This window comes from Micrasema longulum, unplaced genomic scaffold, assembly GCF_059751315.1.
Source record: "Micrasema longulum isolate JH-2025_06_02 unplaced genomic scaffold, ASM5975131v1 h1tg001714l, whole genome shotgun sequence".
NCBI classification, from domain to species: Eukaryota; Metazoa; Arthropoda; class Insecta; order Trichoptera; family Brachycentridae; genus Micrasema; species Micrasema longulum.
In genome coordinates, this window is record NW_028278892.1 from 122,296 (window position 1) to 143,300 (window position 21,005).

The following is a 21,005-nucleotide window of genomic DNA, read 5'->3' on the forward strand; positions in this document are numbered from 1 at the left end:
TTACTTTTACTTTTTATAACCTAATGTAAAATGTATGACTGCATTATTGCGCCTGTGCTATTTATTCTTTGTTAAACTTAATTAAGCGGTTGTCACCCCGTTTTACTCATTTTTAAAAATCCTGTTTTCTCTTTTTTCTATTTTGTTATTTAATTTTACCTAGTGATTAGTTATAATTATACATTTACTATGTCCTCATCTGAAGAGTCCTTTCATTCTCTTCCTGATTCCATTCCTTCTTCACCTCTTTCCTTCTACCATTCAGAAATCTCTGATTTATCTGACATACACAATTCTTCTGATGACATGTTGGTTCACGATATTTTGGCTTCCAATTTCTCACGTTTCCCTAAAAACTTCCACGTGTGTCATATTAATGCACAGAGTATTCCCTCCCATTATTCTGACCTTCTAGCAACATTTTCTGATTTATCCACACACGCCATTTTGATAAGTGAATCCTGGTTAAAGCCATCCCTTCTCTCCACATTGTATCCATTACCGGGTTACCATCTTATACGTAACGATCGTATAAATAGAGTCGGAGGGGGGGTTGGAATTTACTTACGCGCTGATATTGGGTATTCTATCATCACAAAATCTCTTTCTTCTTCACAAGGTTTTCCAGAGTACTTATTTATAAAAGTTAACTTCAAGTTTAACAATCTTCTGCTCGGTGTAGTGTATTGTCCCCCCAATATTAATTATTTCTCAGAAGTTGAGATACTGCTGGAATCGCTTTCCTTACAATCCGATCATACCATAATCATGGGTGACTTTAACACTTGTCTTCTCAAGGGAGACTACAGAAGCAAACAGCTCGAGGAAATAGCGAAATCAGTTAACCTCTCTATACTCCCTCTTAAACCAACACATCACACTGAATCTTCCCATACACTTCTTGATCTTATTTTTACTACCTTCCCTCATAATATCAATAATTACGGCCAACTGACTGCTTCCGGATTTTCAAATCACGACCTCCTCTATTTAAGCTATAAAATAAACTGTCCACGATATCACAAAAAAACTTTACATCTTAGAAATGTTCGTAATATTAACAAAGAACAATTTGAGAATGACGCCTCTAACATAGACTGGAAGGAGATATACGAAACGGACAATCTCGATATAAAAGTCAACTCTTTAAACAGTACTATCATTGGCTTGTTTAATACCCACGCCCCTTTAAGACAAGTGAAACTGAAATATCCCCCAGCTCCTTGGCTTACCAATGACATTTTAAAATTGATGGCAAAACGCGACAAAGCTAAATCAAAACTAAAATTAATCAATTCTGTCCTTGGCTGGGAAAAGTTCCGAACACTCAGAAATCGTTGTAACCAACTGTGTCGGAATGCTAAAAGAAGACATATTAAAGATTCACTTAATAATCTTTCTTCCGCACGTTCTTGGAACTTCCTCCATTCACTCGGGGTGGGCAAAGCTATTTCCACTGTTGATAAAGGTAGTTCGCTGAACCTCAACGAACTAAACTTGCATTTTTCTACCCCTCCGGTGGTAATTGACGAAGCTTTAAAACGCTCTTTGTTACATGATATGAACAATACACAAAATTCTAATGTCCCTCAATTTCGTTTCTCCGTCGTCAATGAATCAGAAGTATCGCGCATTCTGCTTTCTATCAAAACTAAATCCTTCGGCAGCGATGAATTGAGTTTGTCGATAATTCATATGACTTTGCCTTTTACTTTATCTATTATTACTCATATTATTAATTTTTCCCTCTCATCTGGTTACTTTCCAACCCAATGGAAATCGGCTTTCGTTATTCCACTTCCCAAAAATGGCTCCCCAGCATCCAAAAAAGATTATAGACCCATCTCCATTTTGCCTATCTTTTCCAAAGTTATTGAACGAATAGCTTACAAACAAATTAACTGTTATCTGACACTTCATAATCAACTTGATCCTCTGCAATCTGGTTTTCGGGCTGGACACAGCACTACTACCGTCTTAGTTAAAATAACTGACGACATTAGACAAGCAATGAATGATAAACGTCTAACGCTTTTGGTCCTACTTGATTTTAGTAGTGCTTTTAATTCTGTTGATTTTGACCTGCTTCTCGCTAGACTTAAGTCCTTAAATCTATCTTCATCCGTGATAAATTGGTTTTCAACATATTTACGTGGCCGTCGTCAATGCGTTAAAATGGCAGATGTCTTTTCAGATTGGATTGATCTTACCGCCGGTGTGCCACAAGGGGGGGTACTTTCTCCACTTTTATTTTCCCTTTTTATCAATCCAATAACAAAAAACCTCCCCTGTTCGTACCATTTATATGCCGATGATTTGCAATTGTATATTCATTTCGAGCCTGTCGACATTGTTGAAACACATAGAGTAATGTCACTTGCACTCGACCATATCTCTTCATGGACAAAAAAACATGGACTTCTCATAAATCCAACAAAAACCCAAATTGTACTTGTTGGTAGTAAACAAATGTATTCAAAAGTGAATTTTTCCACACTTCCTCTTTTCAAAATAGATGGTACAGAAATTCCATTCATGACTTCAGTCAAAAACTTAGGTATTATCATTCATAAGCATTTAGAGTGGCACGATCAGGTTAACGAAGTTAGTCGTAAACTTTATAGCAGTTTGCACTCACTTAAAAGATTACAGAATTTCTTGCCAATTAATGTTAAGCAAACATTAGTCCAGAGCTTACTTCTTCCACTCCTTGACTACGCGGATGTATGTTATCCAGATGCTAACTCTGAATTGCTTGATAAGTTAGAACGATTGCAGAATATTTGTATTCGTTATATCTTTAATCTTCGCAAATTTGACCACATAACCGAGTATCGCACGCAACTACACTGGCTCAGTATCAGGCATAGAAGAAACATTCACATTCTATCACTTCTTCACAATATTTTAAATAATCCCACTTCGCCTGTTTATCTGAGAGAGCTCATCCAACCTCTTTCACAACACGGACTATCTCTTCGTTCTAGTAACGAGAGAACTCTTTTAATACCCCGTCATCGCTCTAATTTTTTTGCCTCCTCTTTCACAGTAGTAGCCGCTCGATTGTGGAATAATCTACCCACTAATGTTAGAGACGCCCCTTCTTTATTTACATTTAAGTCAAGATTGAAATGTCACTATCTAAATATTTAAATTGTTCCTTTATCCTTCTTCTATCCTTCCCATCCCCTCTCCTCTCTTCATAGTAAAGTGTTATTTTTTTTTTATACATTTATTTATTTTTGTTAATCTTTGCTTTTAATTTTTGTATAAAATTGTAAGATTCAATATGTCCATATATTTATAATTTTCTGAAACTGAACGGTTTGGGTAGGTAGGAAGAAATTGCCTTAAGGCAATATGCCCGCCCTTATATGTATATTTATTGTATATGTATATAAAGTGTCAATAAATAAAATAATAAATAATATTCAAAAATTTCATTTTAAAAATTACGTATGAAAATATTCCTCCCAATATCCTTATTGGTTTTGAAAATGCAATTAATTTTTCTTAATCCATTTCACATGTTTTTGTCGGTATTCGTAGTATGTGATATTTCCCTATTAATTTCAAATAACTGCCGTTTTTTTAGTGCGATTATTACTTTTACGAGTTGGTAGTCTCGTTCTGTCGGTGATTTGGATCGATTGAAATTTCTTTAATGCTGGAGATACCACCGCATACGTGCATAATTTGTAGGCAGCGTCAATTTCTCACTCGCGAAGAAATGCTGTAGAATGCGGGTCGCTGCGGGCACACACTGCGCACTTCTTGCGAGGTTATGACACGGGTTTGACGGCTGGCTGTGTCTCTGCGATGCGTCCAGCTGACCATAGCCTCGATCTCGCGGCGATTTGGGTTTCGTTTTCTTTATGTAGGTGGGTTTTTCACTTTTGGGTTTCTCTTTCAACAGACGGCATGCGCGCGCGCTCGCCTCCAATTAGACACCTCCGGTAAGAAAGATTACCGCTACCGTAATTACCGGATTCCGAAAAGAATTACGTTTGTTTCGTGACCCGTGTTCCGTGTTCCGTGCCAAATTTTCTCTATCATAATACTAAGCATCTAGATTTTTATCGCGACGCACACAGACCACAAACCTACATAGAAATACGAAGACGCAACCAAAACTCGGTGTGAAAACGAGCGCGATAACTGTTATGATTTAATAATAGAACCAAAAAGGTTATTGGTATATGGTTACCATACAATTAAGCGCAGTTGTGCAGAAAGCAGCCAGTCCACAATTTTAAAGCAATTGAATATTGGTGTTATCAAGTTTAGGAAGTTCAGGCCGCTTGCATACAAAAAAACGATAATAATCACGAGTATTTTTAATTGAATCGGCATTCACTTCGTAACACTTCATTATAAATTATTATAAAAATAAAACTTTATTATCAGTGTTACACAATTTTATTCTTACCCTAAAACTCCTGCACCAAGTAAATAACAAAGGCAGTAATATGAATAATTTAGAAATTATAGAAATTCACAAAAATTTAAATTCTGAAAACAGCCTAATTGATAATCACACATTCAACCACCCCTCGCCTTTATTGACTATGTTCCCTTTGCGACCACCCTCACCGCACTCACCCTCTTAGACCCGCGTCTGTTAACACTCTCTTAGCCGAGCGATGTCTTCCCACACATTAAATCTTAGACTTACTTATTGCAACTTCCACTTATGTGCTAAATTTTAAGAAATAAATTTGACTTAATGTTCTGTCCATGTTTTCATATCTGTACTTAAGATAACCATCCATTCATATGCCAACACCTTAGATAAGGAAAAAAACCCCCCTGCTCTAAGTTTCACTGATTAATCTGTTTATTTTTTGTTTAGATTCGATGACATTGTGAACAATATTCTGTGTTTATTATATTAGTTTTCTATCACCCGTCGATGGGAGGAGTGCTCTCCCGAAACTATAGTTGTGTTCTTGTAAAAGAATAAAATTGTGTAACACTGATAACAAAGTTTTATTTTCATAATAATTTATAATAATCACTATTAACGAATTACAACAGGGATGGAGATTACCTTAAATAAGGGAATATGGAAGTAATGGCATTTACAGGGCTCATGACCTGTCATTGGCTGGTTTAAGTGGCCACTTTACACACTGTGTAACATTCACCATTTTGCCTATGTTTGAACATCCATATTTCTTCAATTCTTCCATCTGTTGATTTTAGTGATGTAAAAGAGCTGAAACCTTTATTATTGTGAAGAGATTCATCTGACTGAATTATTTCACAAACTAGGCAACGCCTGAAAACAATTTTTCAACTTTTAAACTTCTTCTTGGACCAGTTAGTTTCATTACAATATTTGTGTTTAAAAATTGAAAAATCTTTTTCAGGCGTTGCCTAGTATGTGAAATAATTCAGTATAAAAAATGTGATTTTTTGTCGGCCTTGTGGTGTAATTGTCAACGTGTTTGCCTGCAATACAAGAGGTCTCGGGTTCGGTTCCCGACGTGGTTGATATGAAATATTTATTTAAAATTATGTTTCCACTCCAGAATATTTCATCATCATCTTACCAATATAACAAAAATGATCTTAATACTCTGCGATCGGTGTACCAATGCAATGCCCTATGCACTATTCAGTGCGTAAAGAGAATGATTATAATTATGATGATGATGATACAATTCAACGTAGTTATGCAGAATGCAGCTAGTCCACTATTTTGAAAAAAATAGATATTGGCGTTATCAAGTTCACAAAAGTAAATTCTAAGTTCTGTATCTGCTTTCATACAAAACTTTATAATAATCACCAGAATATTCTATGATGTCAAAATGTCATAAAAATTAATTTCACCTCATACATTCATAGGTTTCATTCAATATGGCTGTTTTCCAAAATGCACAATTTAGATTATGTAGTCAGCCAGACTTTTCCAGACCGAGATTCATTTAATAAATTTAGTGATTCTTTTCAATTAAGTACCCTAATATTGCACAAAAAGCTTTAATAAAATTATCTTAAGAGTCCCAATCAGAACTAGCTCCCTCGGTGTATTTGAAAATCTTCATGTAAAATATATAAAACAACTTTATGTAAAAGCTCTGTTGCTATACGCACGTAAACATTATTATCTACATTCCGTTACAAATACAAGAGTTACTAGATACTCCACCCTGATTCTGTAGAAAAATAAAAAATAAATACAACCTCCGGTCAAAGAGGATTGGCCTACTACTCGGTCAAAGTGTACAATTTACTTCCATTATCCATAAGGACAATTAGTAATTTCGCACAATATAAAATTGCTATTAAGAAATGGATAGTGGAGGTGGGTTGCACACGGATCGATGAGTGGATCAAGCCAAATAGGTAAAATGTGTGTACTGTTTATGAAAATTGTTCTATTGGTCTATATAAATTGGTTATGTTTTTTATGATTATTTTAGTTTATATTGTTTATTATGTTAATGATAATTAGGTTAATTGGATTAATTACGTTTTTTATTGTCATTATTATGTTAACTTTGTTAAATAGCTAATATAAGGCATGTTTCACATTTTGTAAAATGTTTCCCTCGGCACGGGACACCCAGTGAGGGAACATTATTTTGTATAAAAAAAGAATACACACAATGTAAAAATATAAATAAATAAATAAATAAAAATAAATATACAAAATATGATCAATACAAAATGACATAACACACATCAATATTTTACTAGAGCTGTCTGTTTTCTGCACAACATCTTCCACATCTTAGATTGTGTGGTTAGCCAGACATTAAAAATCATTCAATCTTGTCATAAACACAATTAAATTCTTTAAAAAAACGAATGCATGTATTATTGATTATTTGTTAAAGTAAAAAACATTCCAACTGTTGTGCAGATTCGATTATTCACCCTTTTCACAAAAATGCTATTATCTCAGTTCCACTTTTCTATGGCTGGCTGCTTTCCGCATAACTACGTTCAATTACGGTTAATCAAATACGAAAATGTGTTTATGTGATAATTCTTCTAGTCTATGAGTAAATATTAAAGGCTGTTGTCCATATAATTTTTAAAAAACAATTATTAAAGGCATAATTCAACCTATAATTTTTAAAAAATACCACAAGAATTCATCATTCCATGTGCTCCTGTGCATCCTCCCTCCCTCCCTCGCGTCCCGTAGTTCTGCCATGAATTGGAATGCAGTGGACGTTCGGGACGTCGAGAACCCGATGCTTTGCAATTTAGGCAAGCGTGGTTAAGGCTCTCAGGAGGCATCGACAGTTCCTACATGGCGGCCTCCGTGGTGTAGTTGTCAAGACGCTTGACTCACGCACGGAAGGTTCCGGGTTCGATTCCCGGTGAGAACACAAAAAATTAAAATGTGATTTTTCTCAAGCCTGGGTGCTCTGTGATGTAATTCACCACTGTAATTAGGCCTCCTGGCCTGTTGTGGTGCAAAAAAAAAAAAAAAAAAAAATGTAATGTAAAATGTAATGTAAAGCCAACCATATCGCCTCCGCTCAATTGTCACCGGAGTTCGCTGCGTCCGTTCTCTTATCACTTCATTTCTTACAGAGTCAAACCACCGTACACTCAAGTTTCTTCCGAGACATCTATTTTTGAAACTCACAATTTCGACGTTTTGGGCCCTAGAGAGGTACCACGATTCGCATCCGTAGAGGAAAACAGATTAAATGAAAAATAAGAAAATATAAAATTGGTTGATTTAAAACACTGAGGTACAATTAAATAAAGATAATGCTTCATAAAAAGAAAGTTTGAATTTATGTTCCGAAAAATGAGCGTTGTCGAGTGAACATTTCCGTGCAAAACGCGTAGTAGAGTAAAAAAGACTAACTCTCTATGCCAGTTTACTGTGAATTCAAAGCAGTATGTCGGGCCTTTACGCTTACTGACGACATGTTTAGGTTCTGGAACTTAGGTTGAATGGAACACAAGGCGGGTGCTTAGTGCTGCATCTAGTGTATACAACATCAATAATTTCAAATGCTTTTAATTTTTCCCTCCATTATCTTTGAATCATTAGTACAAATTTTACTCAAATACTTTATCTTTATATGAGTGTACCAATGTACTTACATTTTGTCTAAATTTCAAGAGGCGTAGTTTGCCGGCCGAAAATGTATTATATTTTATTTATACGAGACTTTTAAGTAATTTTTTATCAAAAATACCTTTAGAAATTATTGTTTTTTTCTTATGTTTATTTGCTTTATTTTTAATGGCATAATTTTGATAAAATGCCAAAATCGTTTGATTTCCGTACTTTTTTGCTTTGTCCATTACAGCATTTTCAATTTAGTGGGCGATGTGCGTTAGTAAAGTAATATCTATCTATGTTTTTTTAGTGTTGATTAAGTGCTGAAATCTCAATCTTCATTTATTTTTCTAAACGTATTGTGCTGTTTTTAAATTTATCTGTATATTAAGATACTAAATATCTGTATTAAAAATTGTAAGAATGTCTTAGAAGAACCGAAAACATAATTTAAAATGTCAGTTTAGTTAAAAATTCTCTGATAGTCATTAAAAACAAAAAAATGGAGTTCGATATATACTTCAAAGTGTTAGCTGAAGTTTTTTTACTATTGTACCCGAAGTATTGTACAGTTGTAATATTTTTTCATCGATCTAATCATAGATCTCTTAAACCGTAGGAAGTTTCTCTCAACAGGGTACATAATGAGATTCACGTACTATAGTATTTATTCTTCCATCAACGACAAGTAATGCAATCTTCAATCGTTAGTACGTATAATGTATACGATAGAGCTTTGTCATTTACCCTTTCTCTCATTGATTTCTCTTGTGCAGTGATTCCATTGTAGAAACTTGGCTTTAGGTACATAAATATAGATAATAATATATTTGAAGAGCTTTATTTTTAGTGTTCATTACATTTTTTAAAGTGCATCTAATTACGTCGATCGTATTTGATTTGTGAGATATTTTCAAAATAAACTAAAAAATAATGAGTTATTTCATAACTTCCTAACAAGAGGATCTAGAAATATAAGACTAGAAAAGAAATCAAGAGCAATGTCCCAGAACTGCCTTATGTACAAGGGAATACATTTAAAAAAAAAAAAAAAAATATTTGCGTTCTTATGATTTACCCAAATATTTAATTTTGAGGGCCATTTTCAACGAGTTGTAAATAACTCACTATTAGAAAATGGAATCAAGTTGGGGTAGAGTGGGATTCGAACCACAGACCTTTGGTCCGTGAGTCCGAGACACTAGCCACAGAACCACAACCCGATCTTTTGTTTGTTTGAGGAAATGCTAGAAAGCATAAAATATGAAAAAAATAAATATTAAATGTAAAGAGTATATATTATTTAAAAAATACTCGTTTATATATTGTAAATAGTGAATATACATAGGTTAATATAAGTGTAAATATCGAACAGTTTGAATTTTATAAATTAGGATAGTAGTTGTTCATGTACAATAGTGATAAATAATGTTTGAATAAGTATAGATGTAAATATTGCGTTGTAAATATATATATAACTATGTTTTTATCATAGAACTAAATAAAATAAATAATTTTAAAAAAAGGCATCTAAATTTAAAATGAAATTTATTGCAACAGAAAGGAAAAACATTATTCAGAGGGGAATATAGAAGTCTGAATAAGTCTAGGAGATATGGAGGAGTATATGGAGATGTACATATTTATGATTATAATGTCTACCAAGTTACATAATGCATTTTTAGTGTAAATTTTAAATCTGACAGAGTGATGTTTGTGTAATCTATATCTTTAAATTTTGTATTGTACACTGAAAAAGTCCTACGAAAAAAATCGTTTTTTAACATACAATATTTTACTTATTGGTATATGAAACAGGTGGTACGTGGTTATTAAACTAACTAATTAAGTCAACTATTCCTGCCATAATTTTGTTAAGCAGTAGTTGGTCCGCACACACTCTGCGGTATTGTAGAGAAGTTATTCCATGGTAGGTAGAGGCAGCGAGAGTTAATACATAAGAAATAGCGGTTTTGTATTTTAGGTACTTTATAAATTTGTTCTGAATATTTACTTTTCTTGTTATATATATTGCATACTGGGGATTCCATATCTGAGATGCGTATACGATATCGTAGTATGCTATCAAAACCGGCATTAAACTCATTTTTAGCATTTTTAACATACGATGTTGTACTATTGGTACATGAATCAGGTGGTACCGTCTACAAATCCTGGCTGGCATATCTATTGTTATTAAACTAAGTAGTTCTGTACAGTCAACTATTCCTGTCATAATTTTGTGAAGCAGTAGTTGGTACGATCCGTTCTATACAGTTCACATCGTGTTATCCTGTTAGAAGTGTAATTAATGAGCCGATCACACACCAGTTGTTTAATTTTTAGTTTGAAGTCGACATCGCTGCGGGAATAAATTTATTGTAGCGATGTTTTATGTACTTATCGCTATTTTTTATGATTTTTTCTTTGCTATTCTGTTTTCTAGATTATATTTGTAACTTTGTATAGTATATATATTTTTAATTTATTAAAAAAACATATAATACAAATAGTACGTATTATACTCCCGGGAGTTATTAAAAAAACTTATTTGGGACCGTACATAAAAACAAACAAACATTTTTGTGACAATACATAATATCATACATAGTTAATACACCCGAAATAGTAAGAAAACATAATATATAAAACATAAAATACATAACTTCCCACCATCTATATGAATTACATTAATAACCATCACTATTATAAAGATTTAAGTAATATTTTTAAATTGCGACACTTTTGGATTTGCTATTCGACTTTTCGTGTTTTAGCTCATCGGGCAGTTTATTAAATTCGGAATGGCCAATATTTTCGAGAGAACTTTTGCCGAACTTCGTTGAGCGAAACTTAGATACATGAAGATTCCCCAAGTTACGCGTCTTGTAGTTGTGAATATCATGACCAAAAGTTTTTTTTAAATATATTCTTTTATAATTTTTTTAAAGTATTAAATGTTTTTTTTAGTCTGTCACTCTTAATATTGTTATTGTATATATAATATATTATTTTTTCTAGTTTACTACTTTTACCATGTAAATTATTAAGGCTTTAAACGGGCACAGCCTAAAAAGCCACACTAAGTTCATGAATATGTTGAATAAAATGGACTTAATTTAAAATGAATTTATTGTTTTGCTTTTTATTGATTAAGTTGGTACGTTGTTTTCTCATATTTCAAATTAAAAAAAAAATGTTATTCGTACAACTTTTGCTACAAAATTCGTTATACAGTCAAACTACCTCAATAGTTGAGTCTGTCTCGATGCAGAGTTTTTTAAAATTATATTTATTTTTAAAAATAGAGGTCACAAATATTCCTTTAGTTCTCTTATTACTAAACTACCATTTAGAAATCAATAATCTCGATAATTATTTTGATTTTCTCGATAAAAATTTCAATCGAACAAATGTTTATTTTTTTATCAAATGGCCTACGCGTAATAATTACCAAACGAGTTTATAATATTTATAACAAGTTCAGTATGTATTATTGAATTAAAATATATTTCAATTTACTCTCTACTTAATTAAGTTGCTGGTATACTTTTTTAAAATAAATTGCCCAATAATTATCTTTACCTAACCTGAATGTATTAGAAATTTTTACCGTTTACCTGGAGTTTTTGAAATTACGGGCTCTGTCTATAGTTTTAAAGACTTCTAAAACATCACGATTAATTTAAATATTTAATGATTATTGCAGTCGGTTTATCTAAAGTATGCTATGGCATGTCTGCCCTTTTTATTTTAGTTGCTTACAATATGTTATGACTCGTGTGAGGTCCGAAGTTTGTAACCCAACTTTTGTTTGATTTTTTTAATTGATACAATATTTATTTATCTACTTATTCATTGTAGCTTCAATAAGAAATAGGTGTTTTTGATTAATAATTAATAACTAAGCGAGATAAGCTTTTAGGCGCAAGAAATTGCTACCAGTCAGTAATTTTAACGATTGAATTCATCAATAAAAAATATATGAGTATATTTTACAATTTTTGTCGTATTATTTATAATTTTTTTCGCGTTATAATGTGTGGTTAGTCAGTTAAAATTTATGTATTTCAGTAGCATAAAAAAAATGCTTACCTAATGCAGTTTTAATAAAGTTTATGCAAGATTTGCGCCGTCTTCCACATTCGTGCAACTTGGAAACGGAATTTCGGCCTACTGCGGCTTAACTCATTTTAAATGTGGTTTCTCGTCGTGTCATTGTAATCAAAACAGATATTAGAAACAGTTAACTACAAATTAAATTAATTTGCTGATAATTTTATCTCGAAACCACTGTAGTAATCACTTGTCTATTGTTTGTATGAGAGAATGTTATCAACAACAAAAAGTGTATGTTGTGTGAAAAATGTACTCTAGAACATTTGCTTGATACTGTTATTCGCTTGTCCCTAATTGGGATTTTCCCAAAACTGCTTGGGAATATTATACAAAATTATGTCTAGAATAATATATATAGGTTGTGATGAATATTTATCAATTATTATGAAAATAAAACTTTGTTATTAGTGTTACACAATTTTATTCTTCTACAAGAATACAACTATAGTTTCTGGAGAGCACTCCTCCCATCGACGGGTGATATACACTTATAACAAAGTTTTATTTTCATAATAATTTATAATGAAGTGTTTCGAAGTAAATGCCGATTCAATTAAAAATAGTATTTATCAAATTTACGAAAGAGTATTACTGTGCTACTGATACAAAAATAGGAATCGAACAAGAATAAACAGAAGCTGTACAATTAAATATAAATAAACTTCCCCATTAGAAAATAATCAAGCTATTTCCGTTTCAAAAATAAAACCACTATTCGAAATACTGTTAAAAATTAAAGAGGCACAGTCTTCTCAGTGAAATGGTTGAGTTTTTAATGTAGTGTACGACCTAAAATTCTTGCATTTTATCTGAACTCTGCTCGCGACCGCGATCCCTTAAGCGAGGCTTTGCGACCCCCCCGAGGGATCGTGACCATGGCTGGTAATCTGAATCTTCTCTCCCCCTAAATAGTGGTTAATTTGGGGATTTTGTTTTTTTGACGACACTTTGCTTTATATAAAGGCCACACTGATGATTAAACGTCAAATGAAATATAAAACTGTTTAGAAAACCGAAAAAATACGAGGACATCTTGGTCAATTTAACCTAATGTAGTGTTTTGGGTGATGCTTCAGGTCGCAATAACGTTCTTAATTAAAATCTTTACACGCGGCTTCACGTGTTCATATTTATTTGACGTTTAATCATCAGTGTGGCCATAAATGAAGCAATGTTTAGGTGCATGCAAAAAATAAAAATCCCCGAATTTATTACTCTAGTGGATAAATAAGATTCAGAATACCAACCCTGGGCTGCTTTCCAAACGCTCTCGCGGTCGTAAAAAAAAATTATAGCACGTATTTACATACTAAATACGCGCAATAAAAGTATTTTCTACGGCCGCAAGAGCGTTCAGAATAACAGCGCAGGTTGAAGAACATTACTATATATCTAAATTATTTTTTTGATGCTTGTTTTTTTCACTGCATACAAATTTATTCATACTGGTAAATTCTCCTAGTATTAATTTTTTAAATAATAAAATATGCACAAATTATACTTTCTTCATAACTATGTACGCAGGTATTCAATTCGTTCGACGGTTTCAATATTACCGTTTGCTTGCATACCTAGGTATTTTAACTAGTAGGTGCTTAAAAATTATTAATATATTTCGCCACAATTAATTATTATTTTCGCCAAATTAACTACATGTCTTTGTTAAATTCTTTGAATTAACCTATTTTCGAGGATCGCAGGACAATAACTGACTTAATATTTTTATAAGAAATCATTAATTCTAAATTCGATTGTTGCGAACTCCTAGATTTCATAAATATTAATATACCAACACGTAGAACTAGACAAAATACTCTATATTATTGTCACCCTTCTCAAAGCAAACTATCTTTGTCACTCACCTATACCGATTATACACAGACTAGGAAATGAATTTCATATCGAAATTTTTAACTCGAGTCTCTGTGATTTCAAATCATCTCTTTATAAATATTTCATGAAGTTCCATAGTAACGATTAACGATTAATTTGCAAAAGCTACTTATGCTAATGATCTGCTGTTAACTCATTTTATGTTCATAATATACCGTCTTTTTTATATCTTTTGTATGCTGACATACATGTATTTGTATAAATTTTTCTTGTTATATATCCACGTTTTAATATATATATCTAACTGAACTCATTATATTCTTATATTTTATATTGTAAAAGGCACTTGTGCCGTACAATAAATAAATAACTTGAAAAATACTGTTTTCAGACAAAAGCAAATTAGACAAAAAATATATAATTATGTTATTTTTTTCAAAGGCAGGATGACTAGTTTTATACTGTGTATGCCTTTCTAAGGAGTAGTAAGTAATATTAATAATATCGATGTACATAAATTAATTATTAACATAAATAAGTAGTGTTTAAAACTGTCTTAACATTTTGTTAATTATATCTGTTTATTCTTTGTTTATTCTCAAATGTATTTTTTAAAAAATATTGTTAGTGTCCTCGGCACGGGTAACCCCCAGTGGATCATATTTTTTTTATTATTTATAATAGTTTATGACGGAAAAAATCATGAATAAATAAAATATTATCATGTCGATGTTGTCTGGAATCGATGTCAGACATACATTTTACCGTTTATCTTTTTATTAAAATATTAAAGCTCTATAAATGTTTCTTTCTATATTAAGCAATTCAGATTTTTTCTAAATAATGTCAAATATTATTGAATTAATTTTAATTTTAATTTAAAGAATTTTATTTTACGCTTTGACAAACGAAAAGTTGTAAATCAAAATCTGTGAGCATAACGATTGCATTTTGTATTTTTAAACAATGTTGAATTTATTATGTTTTTCTGGGTTTTTATCTCGTGTGCAGGACGTTTTGGTAAAAAAAAAGTGCCACCAACACACCGAATAAAAATAAAAATCATCAGTACTTGAAAAGCACTGAAAATATAAGAAGTAATCTCTAGGTATATACATATACATTGTTTGATTGAATATTGTTTCCAACCATTTCTGTTTTAATGCTTACGTGTGCATTTACTTTACAAAAGAACTTGACGATTATTACGCCAATATGAAAAGTGTCTTGTATATTTATGGTTTTCACGCCTTATGGCGCCACAGCGTTATAACATCTTAATTAAAAACGAAAATGAATTCCCGTCTCTACATAATTTTGTCCTTTGTTTTAAATCTTATAAAGCGAGGCGAGTAAGATCCGACTCTTGTTTATTTTAATGAAAGTGAAAAACATGCATTATTTAAGCAATTGTACCAATGAACTAACTACGTGTATCGTATAATAAATCTGTGTTCCGGCTTATGAGTTTCGTAGCCAGTAGATACTAAGAGAATTTTAGAAAGACAGAGGAACTAATCGTGAATAATTAATGATTAATTTTCACCGCCATCATTTGTTTTGATTATTCATTACTTTGTTTAGCTTTAAGACGGGGAAATCATCTGTCTGGGTCTTAATATTAATACAAAAAAGACTCAGATTATGTGCATCAAATCCTGTCCTGACCCTAATCAGCCTTTCTATAATAATGGACAGAGGATAGAGAAAGTTGACAGCTTTAAATACTTGGGAGTTCACATAACTGAGGATGGAAGAAAATGCCGAACACTCCTCTAGTAGAACGGACGGCTTGTTGACTTCTGCCAACGGGCCGGCTACTCCTGAAGAGTTTTAAGTGGTTTCCTCTCCACATTAGCAAATGCTAAAAAGTTCCTGATTGGCCCACATTAGTATATCCCTCCTGATCCCAACAGTTTAGATAAATTTAAAGAAATTTTATTGCAGAAAAATCCACTTTTGAAATATAAATGTTGTATATTATAAGCAAGGTAAATAATAAAGCAACTCCTGTATAAAAAAATAAATAAATAATAAAAACTGAGGATGGAAGCATGCACAGAGAGCTCGAAACCCGTCTTGGAATTGCTGGAGCAACTTTTAACATGATGCGTGTTGTCTGGAACTCTAGTCTATGTTCGGTCAAAACGAAATGCCGATTATTTAACTCTTGTATAATGCCAGTACTCCTATATGGGTGCGAATCTTGGCACCTTACCAAAGCTCAAAACACCAAACTTCTGAGTTTTAAGAGTAAGTGCTTAAGAAGAATATTAGGTATACGGTGGTTCGATTTTATAACTAACATTAAAGTCCAAGAACGGACGCAGCAGCCTCCTATAACAAGCGTCTTGAGGATGCGGGTCCTGGCTTGGACACATGCTGCGTATGCCTCAGGAGAACCTAAACCCAAGTTGCCTTTTATTTAAACCTGCGGGCTCGCGCCGTCCTGGAAGGCCGTCAATGACGATCTTTAGACTTTATTTGGCAGAATTAAAGGGCGCTGGATTGACGTGGGAAAAGGCAAAAATGCTGGCTGGCGATAGGGTCTCCCGAAGGCAACTGGTGATGTCCACATGCTCCACTTAGGAGCGGATGTGGAAATGAAGAAGAAATTATCGGTCCCTCACATTATAAATGTTTTTTTAAAAATAATTTCATTGAATTAAAACGATATGCTATTATTTGCGTGTGGATTTAACTGTTATGTCATATCCATTTTTTATGTGCTCATCTAACAGTAAGACAGGATAAAATATCGATTACTTAATTCAAAAGTTAACAAGTATCATTTATACACCTCCTACTTAATTTTCCGCTACTTTAAAAACTTGGGGTGCTATTCTGAATCTTATCTACCCCATTGTGATTAATTTGGGATTTTTCATTTTTTGCATGCGTTTACACTTTGCTTCATAATTGGCCACACTGATGATTAAACGTCAAATAAATATGAACACGTGAAATCAAACAAGATGTTTTTGATTAAGAACATTATTGCGACCTTAAGACAAAACACAAAACTTAGGTTGGATTGACCAAATCGTATTTTTTAACAGTATTATACATCATTTGTCTTTAATCATCAATGTTGTCATTACATAAAGCAAAGTATCGTCCCATTAAAAAAAAAAACAAATTTACCATTCCCTCGGAGATAGAGAAAATTTAGAATATCACCCCGCTGCTATTCTGAATGATTTTATAACGCGTATTTAGTACGTAAAATACGCCCCATACCGCGCTATAAAACCGTTCAGAATACCAGCCCTGGGCTTGGAGGAAATTTAAGGAATAGATATGAGATTGAAGAGCGAGAATTGACTTGCGGGGACCTGGCATTATACATCAACATAAGTCATAGTAAACAAAGTTGACGGCCTCCGTGGTGCAGTGGTCAAGACGCTAGACTCACACATTGTAGGTTCCGGGTTCGATTCCCGGTGAGAACACAAAAATTAAATATGATTTTTCTCAAGCCTGGGTGTTCTGTGATGTAATTCACTACTGTAATTTGGGCCTCCTGGCCTGTTGTGGTGCAAAAATAAAAATAAAAATGAAATATGCGAAATTAAAAAATATTTTTAACGAATTTCACGAAAATTTTATCCGTTATCTTAATCTGTAAAATTGAACTTGACCTAGGACTTAATTGTTTTATAGTTTTCGTAAACTATTAAAACCTGTTTTTATAAAATTTATTTATTCATGCCCAATAAAATAAACTTAAATATTAATAAGGTTTACAAAAAAATACACATATAATACATTTACTTTTTTATTTTATTTGTGGATGTAGCCACTCCACTGGCCCTGTTTGTTATGGAGTGTCAATGTATTATTTATTTAATACATAAGAGTACTTTCCCATCAATTTTAGCTATAGTTTGAAATAAAAAATAATTAAAAGAGATCAGATTTTAAAAAAATATTAACTTGAAATGAAAAGATAAAAAAATAGAAAAGACTAAAATAAATATAAGTTATACTCTGAAATATGAGTCATATTCCTCAGCTTTCTTTCTAGTCCTTATAGTTTTTTATTTGTAAAATTATGGACGTGCTGCTTTCTGGGTATATAAAGGTATTTTTAAATTTGACTTACCGTAACACAAAATAAGATTACAATTTTCACATCCATTTTCACCGGTTTACGCAAATGTCACAAGTCCAAATTAACAGCAGGCAACTGCTAAGGTGTGCACGGAATCTCGCAGTAATTTCTAACTGATAATTTCTTCTTCGTAATGTCCGATTTTCATATCCAAGAACGCGGAACGAATTCTTAAAAGATGCTGTCCTATTCGAGTTTCGCTACCGACTGAATCGGAGCGTCCGATGCACTTGATATTTTGCGTAGTACGGAATTTCGGGGCGCCCCGGGCCGCTTAGAACCTCGATAATGAACTCAATTTGAACATCTTTCAATCGGCACTTCTCAGATTAATAACATAACACTTTCTTTTGTAAATGATCGTATCCGTGTGCACAGCGCGCTACTTGTGAGAAGTGACTGGTCGCTTTGCGAAGTGTAGAAAAGCTTTTATATGACACCGGGTAGGCGTTTGGCGGGAGGATTAGTTTCCTGAGACGAACCACCGCGTACACGTGTGTTTTTTGCTGAATTCTTTTCACGTGTCATTTTCTTAAGATCAAATAATCAACCAGAATATATTCATTGGAAGTGAAAAAGTATTTTAGGCGTTGCGCGTTGACTAGTAGGCATTCCTAAATTTTGTAAATGGGGTCTAGAATTCCAACCTTTCGCGTCCCCCTTTTTTAAACGATTTTTTAAAATAAACAAATTACAGCAGATATGTAGAATGTTTGAGAGAAGAGAATCTGTAAGTCTAGGCATTTACAGGGCTTATTTATTTATACTTTTACAATGTTTGTATTCTTTTTTTTATTCAAAATAATGTTCCCTCACTCCAGTGCCGAGGGAAACATTTTGCAATAAGTAAAACACGCCTTAAATTAGTTATTTAACAAATTTAACATAATAATAAAATAAAAATGTAATTAATCTAATTAATTTTATTATTATTGAAATAATAAACAATATAAACTAAAACAATCATAAAAAACATAACCAATTTATTATGACCTGTCGTTGACTGGTTTAAATTTCACTATTTTGCCTGTGTTTGAATATTCGCATTTCTTAAATTCTTCAATCTGTTGATTTTAGTGAAGTTCAAGAGGTGAAACCTTCATTGTAGTGAAGAGATTCAATCGTTTTTATTAAAACACATCAAAATTAATTGAAAAAATAATGTAAATGAGAGCTAGATTTGTTACCGTCCATGCTCTCTGTAGCTGCAAGACGTGCTGTAATCTAGCTCCTTTATTTATTTATTGTACACCACCCTTAAGGTATTTTCACAAAAATGTCGCTATATCAATTATCCAACTATAAAAACGCCCTTGAGGTGATTTTCACAAAAATGGCGCTTTATAAATTATCCAACTATATATATATGCATAAAATAATTCAGTCTGATAAATCTTTCCTATATCAATATAGGTTTCAGCTTTTTAACCCTTTTCTTGACAATGTTAATATTTGATCTATTTTTTTCTCATGAACTAAAACACAAATAAAACAGCATTAAATTAAAACTGCTGTACCGTATTTTCAATTCATAACTGCATTATCACAATCCATAATAAACTTTGATTAAAACTAAAAAATATTTTTGCGTGGGATTCTGAAGCCCTTTCAACCATCAAATGAGTAAAAAATATTTTTTCAATTTGCTAAAAAGGGTTAACATCACAAAATGAAAATAATTTATAACTGAAGTGTGTTTGCTTACTAACTTAACTTTTAAAAAAAAGAAAATTCCTGCCTCGATACAGGGTTATCTACTTAGGCAGGTAATTACAAAATAAAATATTTTGTGTAATTGTGATATTTACAACAAATTACTAAAAATAAACGGAATCAAAAATGTGTTATTTACCATAGGATGGTTGGTAAAAGTCATAATAAATAAATAAAATAAAATAAGTTCTCGTCACTTTAAAAGCGTGGAAAAACATAATTTCATTTCTACATATTGAAATAAAAATACCGCACCACCAAAAAATATCAGTAGAAAAACATTTTGTTCCCAGTTTCACATTTCCAAAAATTAAAAGGATTCAAGTATTCTAAAAATAAATCATGTGTATTTTATTAAGGTGTTAAACGACTGCATTTTTAATTCGATTTATTTAACTTATGTAATTCTTGATGGAATACCATTATTTTGGCTCACTTCCACTTATTTATTTGATCAATAAACGCTTTCATCCCATAATCTTCATCTTCAGACTGTAGTGTTGAAATCATTTATACAAAACAATATAATATTATATTTAGTAATGTGCGTACCTACTTAAAATAAAACAAGTTGAAAACAATTGTTTTTTTTTATTCGATCTGATTTTTAAATGTAGATTAAGTACCTGTAAGCCACCATATTTTGCACTCGGCCTCCAGGTGAACAAATAATACATCAAATACTTTTTTATTAATACAAAATATATTCTGATCCTTAAACGTGCTAAGTTTTAAGACATATGCTATACTTAAGAAAATACTGTTTTATCTAAATAATTTCATCACTATGTAATATATTTACCAGTCTGAAAATGCCCGTTAGATGGCAAAAGCGCTAATTAGCCAAATGAATAAGTGGAAGCGTATCAAGTGTTGTAATTTATAACTGAAACGAGTAAAATAAATTAATAATGTTCGTTTTATTATGTTCTAAAACAGTTCTATTTTATTTTTTAATTATAATCTATTTATATTATTATTGTTTAATTTTTTGCACCACAACAGGCCAGGAGGTCCAATCACAGTGGTGAGTTACAACACAGAACAACTGGGCTTGAGAAAAATCACATTTAATTTTTGTGTTCCCACCGCGAATCGAACCCGGAACCATCCGTGCGTAAGTCAAGTGTCTTAACCATTAGTTTTTAATTTTTCTTCAATGTAGATATAATTACAATAATTAAT

The 21,005-nt window shown here is 32.2% G+C and overlaps 2 protein-coding genes across 4 annotated transcripts in view; one reads left to right on the forward strand and one right to left on the reverse strand.

The window, feature by feature from the left end:
- LOC148274248 (uncharacterized) overlaps positions 1 to 18,512 on the reverse strand; it is a 51,167-nt gene extending 32,655 nt beyond the window's left edge. Inside the window, exon 1 of the mRNA XM_088237392.1 lies at positions 18,099 to 18,512. Within this exon, the coding sequence (XP_088093518.1) occupies positions 18,099 to 18,134 (36 nt within the window). The 5' untranslated portion in view covers positions 18,135 to 18,512. The remainder of the gene's footprint in view (positions 1 to 18,098) is intronic.
- The window catches only part of LOC148274246 (neurobeachin-like protein 1), a 217,125-nt gene that overhangs the window by 79,703 nt on the left and 116,417 nt on the right, over positions 1 to 21,005 (forward strand). The gene's annotated exons all lie outside the window — the stretch shown is intronic.